The sequence below is a fragment of the Ambystoma mexicanum genome, chromosome 5q (genome assembly GCF_040938575.1).
Source record: "Ambystoma mexicanum isolate Mex_15411 chromosome 5q, UKY_AmexF1_1, whole genome shotgun sequence".
NCBI lineage: Eukaryota > Metazoa > Chordata > Amphibia > Caudata > Ambystomatidae > Ambystoma > Ambystoma mexicanum.
Genome location: NC_090933.1, coordinates 804,126,229 through 804,147,132, shown reverse-complemented (window position 1 = coordinate 804,147,132; position 20,904 = coordinate 804,126,229). Strand labels below are relative to the sequence as shown.

Sequence of the window (20,904 nt, the reverse complement as noted above, 5' to 3'; positions counted from 1 at the left end):
GGTAAGTGAGAGTGGAGGAAAGGCTCCGTGTTGAAAACGCAGCATAGCCTGCTCACCACCTCCTAGGACCAGCCCTATTTTTTGGAATGAAGAAGCGATTCCTTCTCGTGTAGGGCTCAGCGGTATATCATTCTGCTTCAAGTCCCTTCAGCCGCCACCTGGGCCTTATTACGGCAGAGGTCTGGCAGAGAAAGGAATCTTGCCAGAGCCTCTAAGATATGCAACCTTCTTGGTCGTGGGTCACCATGCACCCACTTAGAGCCCTATAAGAAAGATCCCTTGTCATATTGAGTAGAAAGGGTGTAATCTCTTGGGAGTACTCCTGGAGAAGGCATTTTAGGTTTGCACATCAAATCATGTGTTAGGTGTGATGGTGGAAGGAAGGTGAAGTAAGTCATTGAAACCTAGACTAACGAATAATGCTTTTGCTGCTTCAGTATGGCAATGTACAAAGAGGTATGAGAGTGGATTGCGTCCACCTACATCATGGGATCCACCGTTAGTGTGTGAAAACTCTTCTACTTAAGCTGAGTTCAGATATACATTATACATTATCCTACTTCTGCCCCACAAAGGGGTCAGTCCTCAGCTGCGTCATACTTTTGATGCAATGGAAGAAGGAATGCACTTTGTATACCATTGTATCATTTTCATGTCTCGTGTATCATGCCAGATTACTTTGGCTTTTTAGTACTGTGGTGATAGGTATTATTACTGCACTTTAGTGGTACTAAATGTGTTGAAATCTCATGCGTGAAGGGATGAGTTGGCCCTGATGGGATTCAAACCGGTGTCCTGCAAGTTGAACATAGATGTCCTGGGCTAACATTTAAATGGCTGGGCTATCTTTCTGGCTAGGTGAGCGTGCATGAAGAACCTGGTCAGTATGACTTTTCCAGTTGCTTCAATCTCACTTCTATGATCCAGCTACCCCAGAGAACACAGACAGGAAGTCAGGTGGTAGCCGTTACAAGGGCAGGACAGCACGACTAACTGTCACTGGTCCACCCCACCCCATGAGACCAGTGGATCACATGACCCACCCATTGTGATCCCTAGCTGCAATCCCTCTACCGTATGACTGGGATAAACGTGATCAAAGAAGATGGTGAGCGAACCCAAGGCAATGGTGGTAACTCCATCAAGGCATAAGGCAGAGTGGCCCATCTGAATGCTATGCTACCAGTTCCGCCACACGATCCCTTCTCATCCCTCTAAGGTTCAACACCCCGTGTCCTACACACTTGACATCTTGGACAATGGGCAGAAAACAACCAAGGACCACTTCTGTTCGTCCCTGTATGGGCCTGGAAAGGCCATGCACCATACCCCTTGCTCACTTTGTGCTGCACATGTGCTAACCTTTGTGCTCTTATGCTCATACTTCCTTAAGTCGCTCCTTCATAGCTCTTGCTGTACTAATTACCCACAATGCTTCTAAATATTTGACACCTTCACCTGACTGTTCTCTCTCTTTGTCTGTAGTGGGTGCTGTGATGAATCTGGATAATGTATTTCTTCTCGCATAAGAGGAGCCCCCTTTGAGGCTAACGAGTTGAGCCCGCTAAACAAGACCCTCCCTAGGGGTCTGGGCAAGTGCACCCTCACTTGGAGCGACTCCCCTCTTGGGCACAAGAACTCCCACGGGAACCTGAGAAACCCAACAGAAAACATACCTCTGCAAGGTACGAACATTGTGAATAACAGCTATGAAAGCTATCAAGGTTACGAAGCCTGAGAAACCAGAATTTGCTAAAATATTATGAAATTGGGACTGAGATGAATGCAAGAATTGTGAATAAAGGCTGGGAAAGATATCCAGGTCACGGCAACCTGAGAAACCCGATTGTGCCAATACCTGATGAAAGGGGGAAGGAAAGAGATATGTAAATTATTTGGAATTAAAGCTGAGAAATCTACATAAGTTACACACCTCTAAACAAGCAGGTGGGACAACCGCCTATATAACGTATATTGTGTGAGAAAAAAGCAACCTGTCTGAGGATTACAGGACATTAGGTGTGGAAAAGACAAACATTTTTATTTTCCCAGCAACCGGGGAGAAAGGGAATTGTTCGCACTAAGACTGGGACTGGAAAGAATATCCTGCTGTGAAAAGGACGTTTTTGGAGACTGGGAACATGTCATGCATAAGTTGGGCTAGGCAGAAGCCCTGTTGATTCTATTGAGTAAAGCCTCTCCTTTTTAGTTACGAGTTTTCTAAAGTGGTAGGGCCAGTTACCAGTTAGTTGGATAGGTTTTGGATTGGAGAACTGTAAATTGATCTTTAATGTGCACCCGTAGCTTTTATTTTATTTTCTAGGTAGGGAACTTCGCTCATAGTGATGGGCCTAGTTAGGCGTTCTGATCTTTTCATTTAGATTAAACTCACTGAACATGACCCATAATCGTCTGAGTCCTTCTTCTGGTACACCACCTGGCCTGTGTGTGCTTCCACACATCATACCATCACTCCTCCTCTCTTCCCATACTCTACGTATCCATTAAACCAACTGACACATTGCCCATACTTTGCATTCCCACCCTGCCTGTGTTAACCTCATCTACCCTGATGGCCTCCCTGGAGAGGTGGCCCCATCCACAAACTACTGATCACCTAACAAACTCAGACCAGGCCTCTGGAATGGCCAACCTCTCAGTGATAACATAACTCACATCACAATATGGAGTCCACAATTGAGGCCTCTTTTTGATTTTGTCTAATTTTTTGGCGCTTGTTTCATTGTAACAGACAAGAGAGAGGGAATAGGGGTTCTGAACTGAGAATATTTGGTTGTCATAACAATGGGCAATGCCATAGCATGAAACTGCCAAATCACTCAAATCTTTTTTCCCCAACTGCCATACTACTCAATGAGAAGTAAGTTGGGTGCTGGGTTTTCCATTTCCCAGCTGAGCAGTGATTTTATATTTGGTTAGTTTGGGCAATTTTTTTGCTTTCATTTAAGCTATTTAGGGCTACTTTTGATAGCAGATCTGTTGTTTGGCCCCCTTGAGGCTGCCTTTCTATAGTTTAATCTCCCCCCCACGCCCACTCTCGCTTTCCCCCACCAATCCCTCACCCACTCTCTCTACCACACCCACCCACCCCACTTCCATTGCCTGTGCTGGCTGGGTTTTGTCAGGACTAATTATGGCTACATTTGACAAGTCCTCCCGAAGCTGCTTTGCTCTTCTTGCTTTTTGCCCCCATCCACTACCATCTCCCACCTACACCAGCCTACTCTCTCGAATCCCATCCACTCACCCACCCTACGGCACTCTATGCAAACCCACCCAATCCCCACCCGCCCTGATCAAAAACCCACCCAATCCCCACCCATTCTACCCTCACCCACCTAATCCCCACTCTATACAGCCCACCCACCCTAACTCCACTCTCTCTCTTCCCCCACCCATACTAACCCCATCCTGTCTACCACCATCCACCCATCCTCTCTACCCTCACCTCCACAATCCCCACCCTCACTACCACCACCCACCCTAACACCACTCTCCTTCCTCCCACCCACCCAAACCCCACTCTACCTACAACATCCCACCCAACCTACCCCGTCTCTCTACCCTCACCCACCCTACCCCACTCTCTTTACCCTCACCTAACCTCCCCACTCTGTCTACCCCCACCCAACTGTCTCTAAAAGCCACCCACCTGCCGTACCCTGACACTCTCTACCCCAAGGCAACTCTCTCTAAAACCCACCCATACTACCCCACTCTGTCTATCCCCAACCAACTCTCTCTAACACCCACCCAACTACCCTACCCCCTTCCTCTATCTTCTTCTCTTCTCCTACCACTTTCCGTTTGCTCGTGTGTGTGTGCCTTTCCACTTGGTGAGAAATGGGTTCAGCGAATTACAAACAACAACCCCCACCTGAAAAAAGGTTACCCCCACCTTTTACATGCACAGAAATGACAGCACTGAATCATGCAAATACTGCTTGACACTTTGACTTCTCTCAACATCGAGGCCACTAACTAGCCACGAAGCCTGGAGCTGCTAGCCTGTGGATTAGCAAATTAGCAAGGATACACCACCTGCGCCTTTTCTGGCTTGACACCCGCATTTAGCAAGGATACGCCACCTGCTGCTCCTATGGCTTGACACCCGCATTTAGCAAGGATACGCCACCTGTGGCTCCTATGGCTTGACACCCGCATTTAGCAAGGATACGCCACCTGCGGCTTCTATGGCTTGGCACCCGCATTTAGCAAGGATACACCACCTGTGGCTTCTATGGTTTGACAACCGCATTAAGCAAGGATACGCCAGCTGCTGTTCCTATGGCTTGACACCCGCATTTAGCAAGGATACGCCACCTGTGGCTCCTATGGCTTGACACCCGCATTTAGCAAGGATACGCCACCTGCGGCTTCTATGGCTTGGCACCCGCATTTAGCAAGGATACGCCACCTGTGGCTTCTATGGTTTGACACCCGCATTTAGCAAGGATACGCCACCTGCTGCTCCTATGGCTTGACACCCGCATTTAGCAATGATACGCCACCTGCGGCTTCTATGGCTTGGCACCCGCATTTAGCAAGGATACGCCACCTGCGGCTCCTATGGCTTGACACCCGCATTTAGCAAGGATACGCCACCTGCGGTTCCTATGGCTTGACACCCGCATTTAGCAGGGATACGCCACCTGCCCCTCCTTTGGCTTGACACCCGCATTTATCAAACACATTCCCGTGAAACTTATTTTTGTCATCCTTCTCACTGTCCGATTCATAGTATGCCCTCGCGGAATCCTCAATCTTTTCGACTCTTCTTGATGGAATGCTTGAAACTCCATTGACTGATGTCCTTGCCTTCGCCATGGGTGACGACAGCTTTGCCAATGCAGGCAAGGCCATTCAACATTAGTTTGCTCAACTCTCTGACCACCCTTTGGTTAATGTGCACAACATTCTGTCACTTAGGTAACAGGGATCAACAGACCAGCTAGGGCAAAAATCTATTTTGACACCAGATTGAATTTATTTGATTTGTATGTTGCTGAATGACCCAAAACCTGCATCAAAGCGCTGGCATCCAAACCACTGACTGGATAGAAAGCAGAAAAAAGAGCTGGACCACTTGAAAATAATATTTTCCAGGTTGTTCTGAAACAACAGTCATTGATACTGTGCATTCCTTCTGGGAGGGTTTTCCAGTGTTTAACCACCTGGACTTAGAAAGAGTGGTAGATGGCCCCAGTCCACTTGAACCGGAGGGTGACAATGTCCAGCTCCGCCTTTTACACAATCATTTGGAATTTAGGCCAAAACGCCTCTGTTTCCACATTCATATTTTGGTTTGATCCTCTCCCGTCTTTGTTGCTTTTTGGTCATTCTAGCGCCCAGATGCCTTTTTAAGCGATTTGTTTGCACTTTATAAGCACTGAAAAGCGTATGTTTAAGATGAGATGGAACGGAGCCACTTAAGACTTTAGATGCCAAGGCTACAGCTTTGAATATTATTTTAACTCTCACAGGAAGCCAGTGCAATCTTTTCAACATAGGTGAGGTATGGTCCTGTCGTACAGTGGTGGTTACAGCCCTTGCTGCTGTCTTCTGAGGGCCCTGTATATGGCGTAGAAGGGATTGGTGGGCACGATGCAAGAGCACTTCAGAGTAATCTAATTTTGCTTCACTGATCACCCGGCTCTTGTTGCACAGCTGGCTCCTGACAGAAACAATCAAATTGGCCATAATGACATTAAAAAAATAACTTGATGAGCAATAATAGCATTTGCCTGTGGTGCCCTGGCTAGGTAGAAATTGAAAATGTCCCTGAATGACTTTAACTCGAGAGAGGGGGATATTCGTATAAATATTCTTTGTTTAGCTTTAGAATGCTGACCGGCTATTAAGAGCAGTTCTGTCCTAGATTGATTACGTTTATGCAAAGTGTATCGAATGCAGACTTAAATAATATTGAAAATGGTTTGGATATAAGCCACATTTTCAGACAGTCCGTTACCAGTTTCAATAGGATATGGGTGTCATCTGCATAATTACTGAATGATACCTATTTCCTGGTTAGTAGGCCAAGGAGTGGTCTAATGTAAACATAAAATAGCCACCGACATGATGCTTGTGGCACTCCAATCCTTGAGACCGTACATGACTAAAATAAAGTCAGGTTGACGAATGACGGTCTACCCTACACAAATGAGCGGACCCCATCCCGTTTTTCCAAGTAGAATTCCTGATCTGCACAATAGAATTTTTGTAGAATTTGGTGGTCAACCTGTCGAGTGCAGCGGACAGATCCAGCAACATAAGGATGCAGAATCTGTCAGCCCCTTTAAACTTTGTCTCTCACATTTATCAAGGCTGTTTCAATACTTCTGTGAGCTCTGAATACAGATTGTCATTCACCTGTTTTGATATGCACTTGCAGTTGTGTAGATACGATTTAGTCAAAAATCTTGAAAAGAAAAGCAACATTGTATATGGGTCAGTAATGCCCTCATACTAAGTGACCAAATTAGGGTTTTTGAGAAGTGGTGTAACCCAGGTCTTTTTCCCTGTATCTGGCGCTGAACCGTTTTGGGAAGACCAATGAATAATGTTTGCAACTAGTGTAACTCTCAAGAACCGCGGAACAATCCTGGACTACAAGTGGTGGACGAGGGTCATTCAGACAGTTAATTGGATTAAGGCTAGCTATAATCTCTTCAACCTCGTTTACATTTAAAGGCTGGGTAGAGATGAAAGGATAGGAAGTCTGATGACACATTGAATTAGTATGGGCAAAATACCGAATGGGATGGTTCTACACAAACGGAAAGTATCAGGGTGGTTACTCTCCAAGGTCACGGTAGTGTTTTTGGAAACCTAATGAAAAAGTGTCACTCAGGGAACATAAAACGTATTTACATCTAACGTTCTTCCCGTTTTCAGTGAGTCTGGAGCAGGATCTTCACCATCAGGTCAACGCAGTAATCTGCCATTTATACTCTCAGGTTTAAAGGGGTTCCCACAACTTTCTTCTCTGCATCCTCAGGCTTCAGTGTTTCCCGCACACTTCTCAGTGTCCAAGGTTTAAGGTTTTTTCCGTACCTTTTTTAATATTAAAATGTCCATTCCTGTTCTTCCTCCTCTCGCAGACATTGAGTTGCCCAGGTTGAGATAGAGTTTCTTTTCCACAGTAATCTCTAGCCAGTTTGGATGCATTCCACAGAGCCTAAGAAGCCTTGCTCTCCATTAAACATCTCAGATGTTGGGGAGAGCAGGTCTCCTACCTTTTCATAGAACTATTCCATTGGAGGCTGAGTTTCCTGCACTTCCTTATAACTTCCTCATAGGGTTTTGGTCTTTGCTCCCCTCCTTTTGCCTCTCGGCCCACACAAGGCATCCCGGTCATGTGTTAATTCCTCCTACCGACCAGATCACCTGCCTAATGCTAACCGGGCCCTACATAAGCGTTCTGATCTGTATTTCTACAAGTATCTTTATCCCCTACTCTTGATGTTTTACAACCTCCTCCTCAGCCTATTGCACCACCTCCCACCTATACTCTCCGGTATCCTTCTGGAATATGCCCTACTCATCCTGAATCTCTCCACAACTTGCTTGTGATCACACACCACCTCCTTATGTCTCAACAATCTCCTGTTTTCTTTCATCAACTTCTTCCTTCACCACCTCCTCTTCCCACTCTGGTTTCCTTATATCTCCTTCACTCCTCCAATCTTCTTTCTTTCTCCAAACTCCTCTGTTTGCTTTCCCTGCTCGCCGATCTAGTTCAAACGTGTCTGTTAGATTCATTCTGCAAGTTCACACACTGCCAGACTCAGCGTGTGGACTTTTATAGCCCTGTGCTCCTTTACCACTGAACACGGCTCTTTGTCTTTGTGAGGGCCTGCACCTATATCCTGGAATTAGTGCAGGCTGGGATTGGATGTCTTTAATAGGCTCTCATAGGCATGCTCTGGTGTTTAGAAACCTTTACCTGACCTACCATGTTACAGAGGATGTCTGGCTGGGAAGGACATAGCTTCTCTACTTCCTCAACATGTAAAATGGGAAATCCTTTGAGAGCATCTCTAGTCCTTTCTCCTTCAAGGAATGAAAAAGGGAAAAGAAGGAAAAAGGGTGACATGGGTAGCTGGTCAAGTGGCACAGCGAGTAGAGCGCTCGCTTTGACATCCGTGCATAGCCTGTTAACGCAGTTTTGAATCCCGGCGGGGCCAAACTCAGCCTTTCATCCTTCCGAGGTCGATAAATGAGCACCACACACTGTGGGTAATAATAAGTTGCGCTATATAAATGCCTAATTATTATTATTATTATTATTATTATTATCCTCCGTACACCTTCTGCAGCACCATCATTCTATTGCTTGGGGAGGTACCCAACCCTTTTGTACACCCCACTTCATGTCATCATTTTTAGGCAGGAGACTTGGGTACTATGTATAAACAACAGAGGTCAAATCAAATGCCATACTGGGATCTTTCACAAGAGAAAACAATAACCGTCAAGATGGTTCTCTTTCAAAGAAATGTCTCTCCTGCATCCCGCAGTGGTGGATAGCTGAGCATTCTGGGTCTCTGCCAATGACAGAGTCTGTACAGCTCCCAGTAGGGCATTTTTCTTTAACTCCCCACCTCAGATGGCCCCAAACTCCTTATTTGTTCTAACTTGTTACATTTATTCTAGGGTCCTGCACTCCATTACTGACTCTGGCACCAAGTTTGGAACATAGACTTGTGTGAGGTTGTGGGAACGTTTGAATATACCCCAGACTTCCCACCGTCTCCCTCCCTGAAGTGACTAACCTCCCTATACCCATCTTCTTCCTCCTTCCACCATGTAATCCGGCCAGGCTGTAAAGTTCCTATACATACTATTTAAGTCCTGGACTTCCTCTGGCTTACTGATACTCCTTGATCTTTCTTCTTCTCATCTCCACGAAATCTTCATCCTCGCACGATGGGCTGTGTTACCCCCGATCCTGATGTCAATACCTCCAGCTCACTCTGATTTTACCATACCTTCCTTCATCTCACTCTCCAAATCTTCTGAGTTTCTCAGACTAAGGGAAACTCACTGCATGAGCCATCTCACAGCAATTATCTGCTGCATTGTTGAAGCCCCAACAACTACTTCTACACTCCCCACATCTCCCTAAGAACCCCACAATGTTGTAAGTACATAAATAAAAAAAACCTACATGGTGGAAACAAATGCACTGAAATGACCGAATCACCTAACACAGTGAAATCGCTGTGGTGAGTTGTGCAGGTACCAGTTTCTCCTCATACCTCCACTTCATTCTGCTCTCTCGATACCACCTATTTCTGCCCCCTTCTGCTACCACTTCTCTATCCATGTCTATCTCTCCATCCTCTGCTAGTCTCCACTCTCCAACCATTGTCAAAGTTTTGACTCCCGCTTCTGTATCTCATGCTCAATTGTTGGGTTCTGTAAAATGTACACTGTTCTCCATCTGTCCCCTGGGTGTTTCTTTCCCTGAGGTTCTGCCCCTGTGTGTGGTAATTGAGTTAGGGCTGGGATTGTTTGTCCCATCTAAGTGTACCTGGGGCAAATTGGGGCTCAGGGGAATGGCTGACACTATATATGACCTAGCCATGTTTATCTCCATACTCGCTCCTCTGTCTCTCTCAGTGGCTGTCAGTATCAGGCTAGAGGCTTAAACGTTTCCCGTGGGAGAGCTACAGATTGGAGTCACATTGGGTAGGTTTTCTAAAGTTTAATTTTCATTCAAGTATTGTGCAAGTGGGTCATGCAATACACACTTTATTTCCCTTGCATATCATTTGGTCACCTGTGAACAGAGGTATTATGACCATGGTGTGTGACACTATGTTCTCAGTGTTTGATCTGGTTTCTGGGGTACATGGTGTAATGTGGCCCTACAGCGCTATGTTCTCTCCACTCAATTTGTGCACTGGAACATTCCTGTCCCTATTAATTAGGGCCATGCCTCCCTCACTCTCACCTTCACTTTTTCTTCATCATTCCCCTCTGAGCTCCTCGGTATCTCCCTCATCCCCTGTGGTGACTGATTCTGTGTCAGTCCCGGTTCTAATGTCCATGCCTCCTCCTGGCCCCTGAGTTCCAGCTCCTTCTTTTGACCACTGTTTTCCCCAACTTACTTCTGTGCACCTTCTGCTCTTGCTGTTGCCACCTCTCCCTTCTGACCTGTTTCCAATATGGATGCTGTTACCTCATTCTTCCTCCCTCCATTTGCCACCTGCTCCATCATGAAGTGATCCAATCACGCAGCCCTTTAATCACAGACATGCTTTTGAATTATATAGATCTGTGTTCATTCTGATGTTCCCAAAAATCTTTTTGAGGTTATGCAAAGCAGGCTGGACCCCCTCTGGTGATATTTGTCCCCTTCCTCTTTCTCAGAAGAATTTCTAAAGGGTACAAAAGGAGTGCATCAGTCTGTCCATCTTGGAATGATAAAATATATAAAAATATTTAATATGGTTTTGTTCAATAAGGCTATTGTAATATTCTTATTATGACTAAAATATATACTGGAAGTGATCATTAGAAATGCACATTTCCAATTTAGAAAAGAACCATATTAATAGCTGTTTTTGCCAACAAAAATTAAAAACACAAAAACACAGCCCCCCTTCAGGATATCAGTTTCTTTATCTCTAAGCAGGCAGCAGTCAGCAATGACTGGGGAGGACCTAGCAAACATGCTCCTGACAGCGCGACTCTCACCCGCATAGAAAGAGACACAGGGCCTCATTACAAGGTTGCCTGTCCGGTAACAACGGTACCCGTAAGCTTGCCGGTACCATTTTTACCGGACCGGCAAACTTCAAGGTCTGCTGGCGGCTGCCTGTCACCCGCGACTAGACCTACACAGTAGCACCGGCACCTTTATTAATGGTGCCAGCGCTACCGGCCTCCCCATTCCCATTGAGTCCTATCGGACTCAATGGGAATGGGGAGTTATTTTTACTGGCACCCGGGCGAAGGGGAATTACCGGGTCCAGCGGGCCAGAATGCTAATGATGCCCAAAGACAGAGTGAGACGGGAGCGAAAGAGGCAGAGAGAGCGAAAGAGTGTGCAGAGTGGGAGTGGGAGAGAGAGGAGGTGAAGGAGGAATGGAGGGCACATAGGGAAAGAGGGAGAGAGCACAAGTTCAATTTGTGATACGCCAGTTACAGCTAGTTTCATTTATTACACAGCACAGGAATAGATCGTTTTGCCCTCCCACCTCTTTGTATGTTATTCCTCCTGGAAGAGGCCTGTTGATGGAGATTGTTTACTTTTCTTCTGTGTCTAAAATGTTTGACTTCTTTGCTCCTTTATCGCGCACAAAGTTTGCGGATGGTCAAATACTGATGCTCTGCTATGGACAACATTGCTCCTGGATACTGTAGCAGACCTCAAAGGATTGGAATAGTTCATCATTGGCGTCTCGAGTCTATTCTGTGAAATGTATGGCTTTTTATCCTACATATTTAAAAAATTGTGTTGTAAAATGTATATTTGGTCCCTGTTTATTTGAACTATTTTTTCGGATGCAAAGCTGCGGAAAGCTACCTAAGGATGCCGGTGTTGCTCATTTGCTCACGCAGTGCATTATGGGGCTGCTGTGGGATGTTTCTCTAAGGCCGCGTTTGGTTTTCAGCCCTTACACTAGTGTAGATACACCGCACTCAGTGGCTGCTTGCTCCACTTCATACAGAGTAACGCACAACTTGATGGGCACTCCTCATTATTCACATCATTGCCTTTCTTAGTTGTTCAAAACTTTCATTAAAAAAGGTTGTAACGGCAAAGTTCCTTGTTTCGCTTTTGGAACACGAGAAAGTGATGTGGAAATGATGTATTTTGTCTTGCGTATGACTAAGATTCTCTGTAACTAATGTTATTCGATAGTGGCTTGTTATGGACCCCTCGCCCCAAAACAATGAAAAGCGCTCTATAGGGGGAACACGCAGTGCAATAACAAATGATATAATAGATCACTTTACTTTTTAATGTTAAAAATGAAGGCCTAACCGGCTCATTGCTGCCCTCGTCGTCGAAGTCGTCATCGAGCCCGTCGGTCAAGTCTTCGGCGTCGGCGTTCAGGCCGCCGTCGGCCACCTCTTCTGTGGAGTTCTCCGCGTGTTCCGACGCGTATTCCTCTTGCAATAGCTGGATGTGGTGCTCAATCTGCTTCCTGTGCGCTCCTGCGAGGAGGGAAAATTGGACACGATTACCCAACGTTCTCTTTCGCTGCCCATTAGCATCAGTCTCCAGACCTCAAATGAGCACTGCGGGGAGCAGCGCACTTGCGCTATAGACATAAATTGTAGGTTTATTCTTTAGTTTATACTTAATGTACACTCTAGCCTGCCTGGTGGCGATGATTTGCCAGTCTCCCCATTGAACCAATTTAAGGCATGCTATTACGCCGCAATGTTTCCTTTGACGATTTGCTTCACATTTCTAGGACCCACGGCAGCAGTCTAAAGAGACTGTGCTCATAAATAAGTCTCATGAAATCAGGCTACGACTTAGACATTTGTAAAAGGGCGAACCAAGACTATTTGCATGTGCTGCAGAATTTCTTTCCTATGTATGTAATGGGTGTCTAATCATTGCATGAAATGCAAGACCATCGAATGCCTTACCATAGAAAAAAATGCATCGAAAAAAAGCATCAAATGCATTTTTTTTTTAAAGGTAAAGGGCTTATTTTAATTATAATGTGTTTTAAAGGTAAACAAAAGGAGAGCTGGAGGGAACCCCCTCATTAAACATTTTCGATGCATTTTTTTTCTATGGTAAGGCCTTCGATGGTCTTGCATTCGATGCAAGGACTGTACACCTATGTAATGAAATGCCCGCTCAGCCTGATTACATGTTTATTTGCTGATTAGATGACAAGGGGCATCTTCATTGCCAAAAAGAACAAACAACTGGTTATCATTGCAGTGCGCCTGTCAGGGGCGTTGCTGGGGGGGGGGGGGCTAGCTAAGGGGGCTATAGCCCCTGATCTTTTGGTTGTAGCCCCTGATAGAATCTCAGGAGCTACAGCCAAAAGACTAGCTAGCCCCCAGGCCCAACAGTTCCAACATCAGCTTAGCCCCGGGTCTTTTCCAGACCTAGCAACTACCCTGGCGCCTGTTAAAATTCCCAATTCATTCATACTAACTCGTCAGACTCACTGGACACGTATATAGATGACATGGTGCATGTCAACGCTATCCATGGCAACACTTTAAGAAGAAGTGCTGAGGTTATGCTAATGAGATAGAATTAAAACATAAACCGTGATGCAAAATAATGCATGAAATGGGTCTGCTCAAGCAACCTCCTTGGAACGTAAAACATCTCATCGAAAAGGATAACCTTTTCAACCAAGCCTACCCATGATACAATGATAACCTTCGTGAATGTGTTGCCGCCTCCTCTTGAACTAAGTCAGCAGCCCGTTAGCATCCACGTGCAGAGCAATCTAGATTTCTATTCTAGCCGTATCTTTGGTGTTCCTCGCTGCTGGTTGCTTTTACAGTGTTGCCAGTTTGGCATCACGCAACCTATTCTATCATTAACAATGAGGCAGAGTCAAGGCAGATAATTCAACTGCTGTCATATCTCCCACGCTGGTATTCATAACAGTGCACAATCACTCACACTCCGCGCCACCAACAGTATCTCCAGCTATACCCTCCGCTCCCCACTAAGGCCTGTGACCAGTCATCCCCTGGTCATCTGCAGCCCCTCCCCCCTGCAGAGTACTTGGATGTACACCTTACTGCTCCTAGCGCCACTTCCCAGGAACATCCTGGCACTGGACCATAGAGACATGACATCCCTCTGTGTGCTCAAGACAAAATGAAGGCCTATCTTATTACACAAAATGGCCCCCAAAAATGGTCAACCTACTCAGAATCTTGACTTGACCCCATGCCAGAGTCTTAATAACATGTGTGCATCATGAAATCTATACCAACCGAACCACCAACATCTCTCTTCTCAAGAACCATCGCTTAAATCCAAGGTACGGCTTTCTTCCAGGGATGAGTTCTCGACAAACCAAGTGCAGATTCTTGGCAAAGTGATTAAACACTTTCAATATTGAGAGCTCTTCCAGTTAATCCAACAACCGATGCACTGGCAAGCCTATACACTAAGCCCAACAGCTTCAGCAAAAAATGCAAAGTAGTACTCACAGAACAAAGGTAAACAAAATCAACATTCCCAATGTTCTCCCACAAAATAAACAATAAGCCTTTCAAAACCCTATCCCAGCACACTATTTATGCATTTATTTTTTTTATACCGGAGGAACAATACTCTTTTGATCACAAAAGTATGTACAATAGATAAGAAATCAGATTTGATGGCAGGCATTGAGCTTCTTAGAATGGGGTGAGTTTGAGGGACATTCTGCCCAGGTTGTGGAGGGAAGTAAATGGAACAGTCAATGTGGACAATACATAAGTGGACATACATAGATTAAGGACAACCAACATTGGACATTTCTAAGTGCAGGTAGGCCGTACGGCCAGCTGTGCTCGGGATGTGACCATGATGGATGAAGTGCAGGAGTGCAGGCAGAGGAATCAAAGGACAGATGGCATCATTATGAGTCTGGTGGTAACCCTGCCAGTGCTACCGGTGGGTTGGCGCTGGACTTGTAAAGTTTGACTGGTGCCTGAATTCCCAGTACCACCGGGAGATTCCAAGTCCGGCGGCCCGGGAAGTCAGGCGCTGGTAAAATGAAAGTCCCCATTCCCATAGAGTCCCAGAGGACTCTATGGCAGTGAGGATATGGAAGCACGTGCACCATTGCTAACGGTGCCAGTGCTTCTGTGACCAGTCTGCCTACCATGGCCGCTGCAACTGGCAGGGTCAGACTTGTCGGGCACAGTCGCTCAGGCACAGCGGCTCCAGCAGGCAGACTCATAGTTCGCCAGTCTGGAAAGAAGGGTGCCAGTGAGCTTACCAGCACCCTTCTTTCTGGCCCAGCAAATTTATAATGAGGCCCAGTGTCAGGTTAGAGGTGAGAGAAACATATAAACTGCAGGCAGATGAGTAGGAGCTTTTAGCATGGTTTTGAACAAATCCCTGTGGACTGTTTCTTGGATGGTGGAAGAAAATTCCATGCAAGTGTAGTAAGAAGAGAGAAGGAGCCAAAGCAAGAGGAAGCACAGGGAGGGTGAGGAGCTACAAGGGTAATTCAGGAGGCAGAGGGGAGATTACGGGCATTCTTGCAGAGTTGAATAGAGGAGGATACCACATACAAGTAACTGCTCTATATACTAAACATCTTAAAAGTGCCCCCTGTAATCTCAACCCGTACCCAATATCCAACATCCACAATGACAGGCGCAATTCCAGTTCCCATCCCTTACACATACATGCCTATGGTAAACCTTATCCCAAAACAGGTTACCTGTGCCACTGCCCATAGGCAACATTAGTGAACTCCATTATACCAAATGCTTGGCCAAATACGTGATCTGGAAGAGTGTAGGTGGAGTTGTGTTCAACCACAAGCCGGAACTGAGTGTACTAATCGGAGCAGGCACATGGGCTTGTGGGCAAGGGGGAACATATGGGCACCTCATTAATATACATACCTGCTTAGTAGCTGCCCCCACCGTGATTGACTGCCTTTTTACTTGAACAACCAATGAGAGGCGCCGGCAGGCGAAAGCCGGCCCCTCCAACAAAGGCCACAGCTAAGGCCCCGTTTGAGCCTAGGAGGAATTGGAGGGCCCCAACCCTGTGTGTGCCTAGGAGGCCTGGGAGGGCCCCACCCCATTTCACCCCACCACAAACTATGCAGCAGCCTTCTCTCCCATGAACTTGGGCCTCAGCACTCCTTCGAACTGTTGAAACTCCACTGAGTGATGGCTGAACTTTTCATTTGCCTCCTCCACTTGCACCCTGATCTATATTTGTGCCTATCTCACTTTGCGTTTCCTCATCTCCTTCTCTACTCCTTCTCTCTGCTCTGTGTTCATAGCACAAAGCCAATTTTAGCTGAGTGTATTTTACATCCTACACTCTAATTTCACTGCATTTGTGCCTTTTCCTTGGGGAACCGATTTTAGCTGTGTGTATCTTAGATCCAGCACCCTAATTTCACTGCATTTGTGCCTTTTCCTTGGAAACCGATTTTAGCTGTGTGTATTTTACATCCTGCACCCTAATTACACTGCATTTATGCCTTTTCCGTCCTGCGTTTTCATTTGCATTGCTTTTTATTCTCCCTTGTTACTACTAGGCCACCTGTGAGATGAGACCAGAACTGTGCACTGCAGTCAACCTTCTCCTTTCTACTTCCCTCTGTCACCCTAATGACACTCATCATCTCTCCTATCTTCTATAATTGCTACTCTATATCCTACCACCTCTCTCTCACTAAGTCTGGAATCAAAAAGCTCAAAAAAGACATCCTGCGTGCAAACTCTGGCCATCCCATCGCAGACACCTATGTCAGCGCTACCTCCAAAGAGGTCTTCACAGATATCCTTTTTTCAGTCCCCTCTCCAGATCTATGAACTCCTCATCTCATCTGTACTCTCTGACCTTTTACTTGCTCTCCCATTAACCATGGCACCAAGTGGGAAGTCCTATTGGCTGGCTTCTCATCCTCACGTTGCATCGTTAATGTCTACCACACTGGCACTATCCTCATTCAGGGTACTCAACCCAACCTCCTTCTCTTTGACTGGATCCTTCCCTTCCCAGATTAACTTAATTCCTTCTGCTGCCTCTACCCCTACCACTCTCACTGTCCCTCCCCCTCTGACTGCAGTACCACGCCCCTGTAGTCCCCCTCAGAAAACCTTCAAAGGCAGGGATCTCCTCACCTGGCCACTCCTAACAGCTGCTCAGCCAACCAACACTCTGCTGACATCTGCCTCCTTCTTGAGGACACTGACCTCAACATTCTCTCTCTCACAGAGACTTGGTTCAAAGCCTTCTCAGTCACTGATTTTGACTCCCTCCTCCCCGACGGCTTCAAGATCATTTCCAAGCCTCGACCACACTGTGCTGGCAGTGGGGTCACCTTAATCTATCATGAGTGGGTTCCTTCTTCTATCATACCCACCCAACTCTATTCTTCCTGTGAGAGCCTGGTTTGTAAATTGGTCATCTCTCCCTCCTCCACTCTGACCATTGCTACCACTTACCGACGTCCAGGCGCTAACACCCTGTTACTCCTATATGAATGGGCTGATTTCTGCTCCTCCTTACTTTCAACCACCTCCAACCTCCTCCTCTTGGGTGACCTCAACATCCAACTGGACTCCCCTGTTTCAGCATCCACTCTTTTCATTGACCTCTGCACCCCTCTTTCCATTTTCATTCTCCCCTCCGGTCCAACCCACTCAGCTGGACACACCCTGGACGCCATCTTCCACTTGTACCTCTTTCTCGCCCCCCCCATGGGCATCCCTCTCTCTCTTGGTCAGACCATTCTCTCCTGTCCTCTCATCTGGGTCGCTTCGGGATGCCTATCGCACCCTCAACAGCCCTGCCAACCTTGTTCTTGAACATCGGACCGATAAAACATTTGTCAGCTGCTGCCTTTGCTTTTACCTTCATCCCCTCTCCCCCACCACAGACTCTACCATCGACTCAGCAACCCTCACTCCGCCATCACCAATACTCTTGATATCCTTGCCCCAGTAATGAGGATCTGTTTAAAAACTTCCTCTAAGCCTAACACCTGGTATGACTCTGAAAGTACAGCCCCAAAACGAACGTGCAGAGCAGCAGAACGCGAGTGGCAGACCTCAAGTTCACACTCTGACAAACTGGCCTGATGCCTGCTCCAAAGGCAATACAAATTCTCTATCCGTGCCAAGAAAATGGCCGACATTCAGAGCACGGGTATCTGGTGCATCCAATAACACTGCTGAACTTTTCAAAATTTGCTGGGAGCTAGCCAACCCTTCCACAGTTGCTTCCTCCACTCTTCTGTCCCAGAGCCTCAGCAACGCACTGGCCGCACACTTTGTCACCAAAACTCGGAACATCCTGAACACCCTTGTTACCCATCTCACACCCCCTTACCACCCTTGGCCACTCAACCTCCTCCTTCCACCTTCTCCTCCTTCACTCCTGTCACACCTGAAGAAGTTACCAGAGTTGTCCGCTCTATGAAGGCTTCCTCCAAACAGGTTCCCCCCTTCTTGTTCAGAACCATCAAGGATAACATTGGCTCTCTTGCCCGCTCACTCACTGATTTCTGCAACCACTCTTTCACCACTGGTTCTTTCCCCTCCTCCCTCAAGCACTCTCTTATCTGCCTGCTCTTGTATAAACCTTCAGCAGACCCTACCTGTCCATCCAACTACTGCCCTATTGGTAGTCTCCACAATCATCAATCTGGTTTTCGAGCACTGAAACATCTCTTCTGAACACCCGTGAAGAACTGCTCGCATCCCTGGTCTCCACCTCACCAGCTGTCCCCATCCTACTTGATCTTTCCTCTGCCTTTGACACTGTCAACCATTACATCCTCATACAAAGGCTCCGTAAGACCTTTGGTACCTCGGACGGGCACTGGAATGGCTGACCTCTTTCCTAACTGACTGCTCTTCCCAAGTCATCTTGGACACCTTCTCTTCTCCTACTTCCTTCTCCACCTGTGGTGTCCCACAGGGATCTATCCTCTTCCCCTGTTCTTTAACATCTACCTTGGTCAGCTGGAAATCTTCCATCCAGGCTTGGTGCACTTCCAACGATCTCTGCCTCAATGGCAGCAAAACTCAGATCCTTCCGATTGGGACCCCTGCTTCCTCCTTCTTACCTTTTCTCTGCCCTCCCACCTTGGGCTCTCCCCCTGTTCTTTCTTCTAATCCAGAAACCTTGGAGTCATCTTTGACTCCTCTCTCTCCTTCCTCCATCACACTTGGGACATTGCCAAGAAGTCCCACTTTCAACTCTTCCTTCTCAAAGGAATTCTCCCTTTTCTCACGTTCCCCTAGAAGCTCAATGTCTCCTGACCCCTGGTTCTCTCTCTAGGCTTGACTATAGCAACAGCCTCCGCCTCAACCTACCTTCTTCCCCTCTGCGACCCCTTCAACTAATCCAGAATAGAGCAGCAAGACTTATTCTTGGCCTTAAGCCCAGGGACCACTTCTCTCCTGCTCTAAAAAGTCTCCACTGGCTCCCGGTTCCTGTATGGACCAAATTCAAATCCCCCTGCATCATCCACAAATCTTTCTGGGGGTGGGAACCACACTATCTGCAACTCTCCCTTACAAAATACTCTCCTTCTAGACCTCTATGTTCCTCTGGCACCAACTCCCTGTGTGTAAAGCATCTTGCTAAACAGAGACTAGGAGGTTGTTTGCTTTCCTCAGCTGTGTCCCTCCTATGCAACAGCCTCCCTCTGCTTCTTGAGCAGGACCTTCTTAAATTCCGAAAGCATCTCAAGACTTTCCTCTTTTCCTCCTCCTTCCCTTCTTCCCTCCTCTGCTAATGCCACAGTTACTGTGATTGGTGTCGTGGACCCTTATGCATCCTCAGGCCCCTGACCACTCACACCTAATCTCCCCAGCTTCTGTCTACCCTCAGCACTTGCCTCGGCACACCCTCCGCACTGGAGACTCGCACTTTTCCACCCAACGAGGCTTCTGGCCGCATAGCACTTTCCATACCTTGCACCTCATCTGTGGCTCACCCTTGAGCACGGACACCCCAGCACCTACCCCACTGCCCTTTGTCTTCCTGCACTCGCCCGTTCTGAATACTCACAAGGAATAGTAGGTTCGGCGGTCCCTTCCCCCATTGTATTTCTTGTACATTTGTAATTGTAGTGCAATCCCATGTGCCCTCCCTGTAGCCCTGTGCCGCTTTGAAACAGAATGTATCTTCTGTAAATAAATAAATAAATGGCAGCATAAATGGTGCAAAACAAATCTGTATTGCTAAAGTAATCCAGTGGCACAGTTAACAGCATTGTGGCGTCACTGATTGCACCTCTACGAACCTTGGCTCCAGAACAGACTGTGCATGTGCACCCCTTCCACTTGCAAATAGCTAAGAGCTGCCCCCGGAAGGCCTGTAAAGCTTAAGTATGTTGCACTTACCATTGAAGAACTGCCCTGGAGAGGTTACAGTGTGAACATTGCATTACGCAATTCTCCTTGCCAATTGCAAGCTTCTAAGGTTCCGTAGAATTTTGGTTGCGTGTTTACTGTTATGTTGTTTTTGCAAACCAAAAGCCTAAAGCTATATCTGCCCTTCTGTGCTATATCCGACACAGCATAGAATTGTACAGTCTCTCGTAATATTGCGCATCGAAAAAGTAATCACGAACAAACACCTTTACCAATACACATACCTGTACAGCACTACCTGTATGGCACCAATAACGTATCATGTGTTGTCTCACATGGTCTCTTGATCTGCGATCGCGGTTGGACTGGGAACCAAAAGTGGCCCTGGAAATGTTTTTGAAAGTGGCCCAATATTACACCATGTTTGCAAGGGCAACCCTTGTAAGTAGGGCCTGGGGTTCTCCCACAAGCAAATGTGGAAACATGGGTCCAAATACTAATGTGGAGAGATGGGATGAAAGGTTGGGTTGCATGGGAGAGAGGGTAACAGGAGCAGAAATTCAGAGTACTCACAGAAAAGAGGCCCCGGGAGCAGAGGCCTACCGGGAAATCTCCAGAGTGCCCCATAGTCTAGTCCAGCACTGGCTGCGATTGACACCAAAGTGTATGCACTCTTCTTACATCTCTGTAAAGACATATATGGGCTCGTAGGACCTGACCTGCTCGTGGTTAAAGCTGTCCTTAAAGACGTTTTATAGTGCTCCATTAGGAGCTATGCTCTGCTGGTAACAAGGTTTACTCTAAGAACATATATCCTAGTTCTCATTGGCTGGTTGCCTGTTTCCTGCCGTGTCTTGGGATAGG

General features: G+C 46.8%; 1 protein-coding gene across 6 annotated transcripts in view; it reads right to left on the bottom strand.

Annotated features, from left to right (window-relative positions):
* RALYL (RALY RNA binding protein like) overlaps nucleotides 1-20,904 on the bottom strand; it is a 2,307,036-nt gene that overhangs the window by 40,420 nt on the left and 2,245,712 nt on the right. For 5 of the 6 annotated variants that reach the window (XM_069621283.1, XM_069621281.1, XM_069621285.1 and 2 more), the window contains one exon: nucleotides 11,995-12,195. In XM_069621283.1, coding sequence (XP_069477384.1) covers nucleotides 11,995-12,195 — 201 coding nt within the window. The remainder of the gene's footprint in view (nucleotides 1-11,994; nucleotides 12,196-20,904) is intronic. The other variant, XM_069621284.1, reaches the window with a different exon arrangement.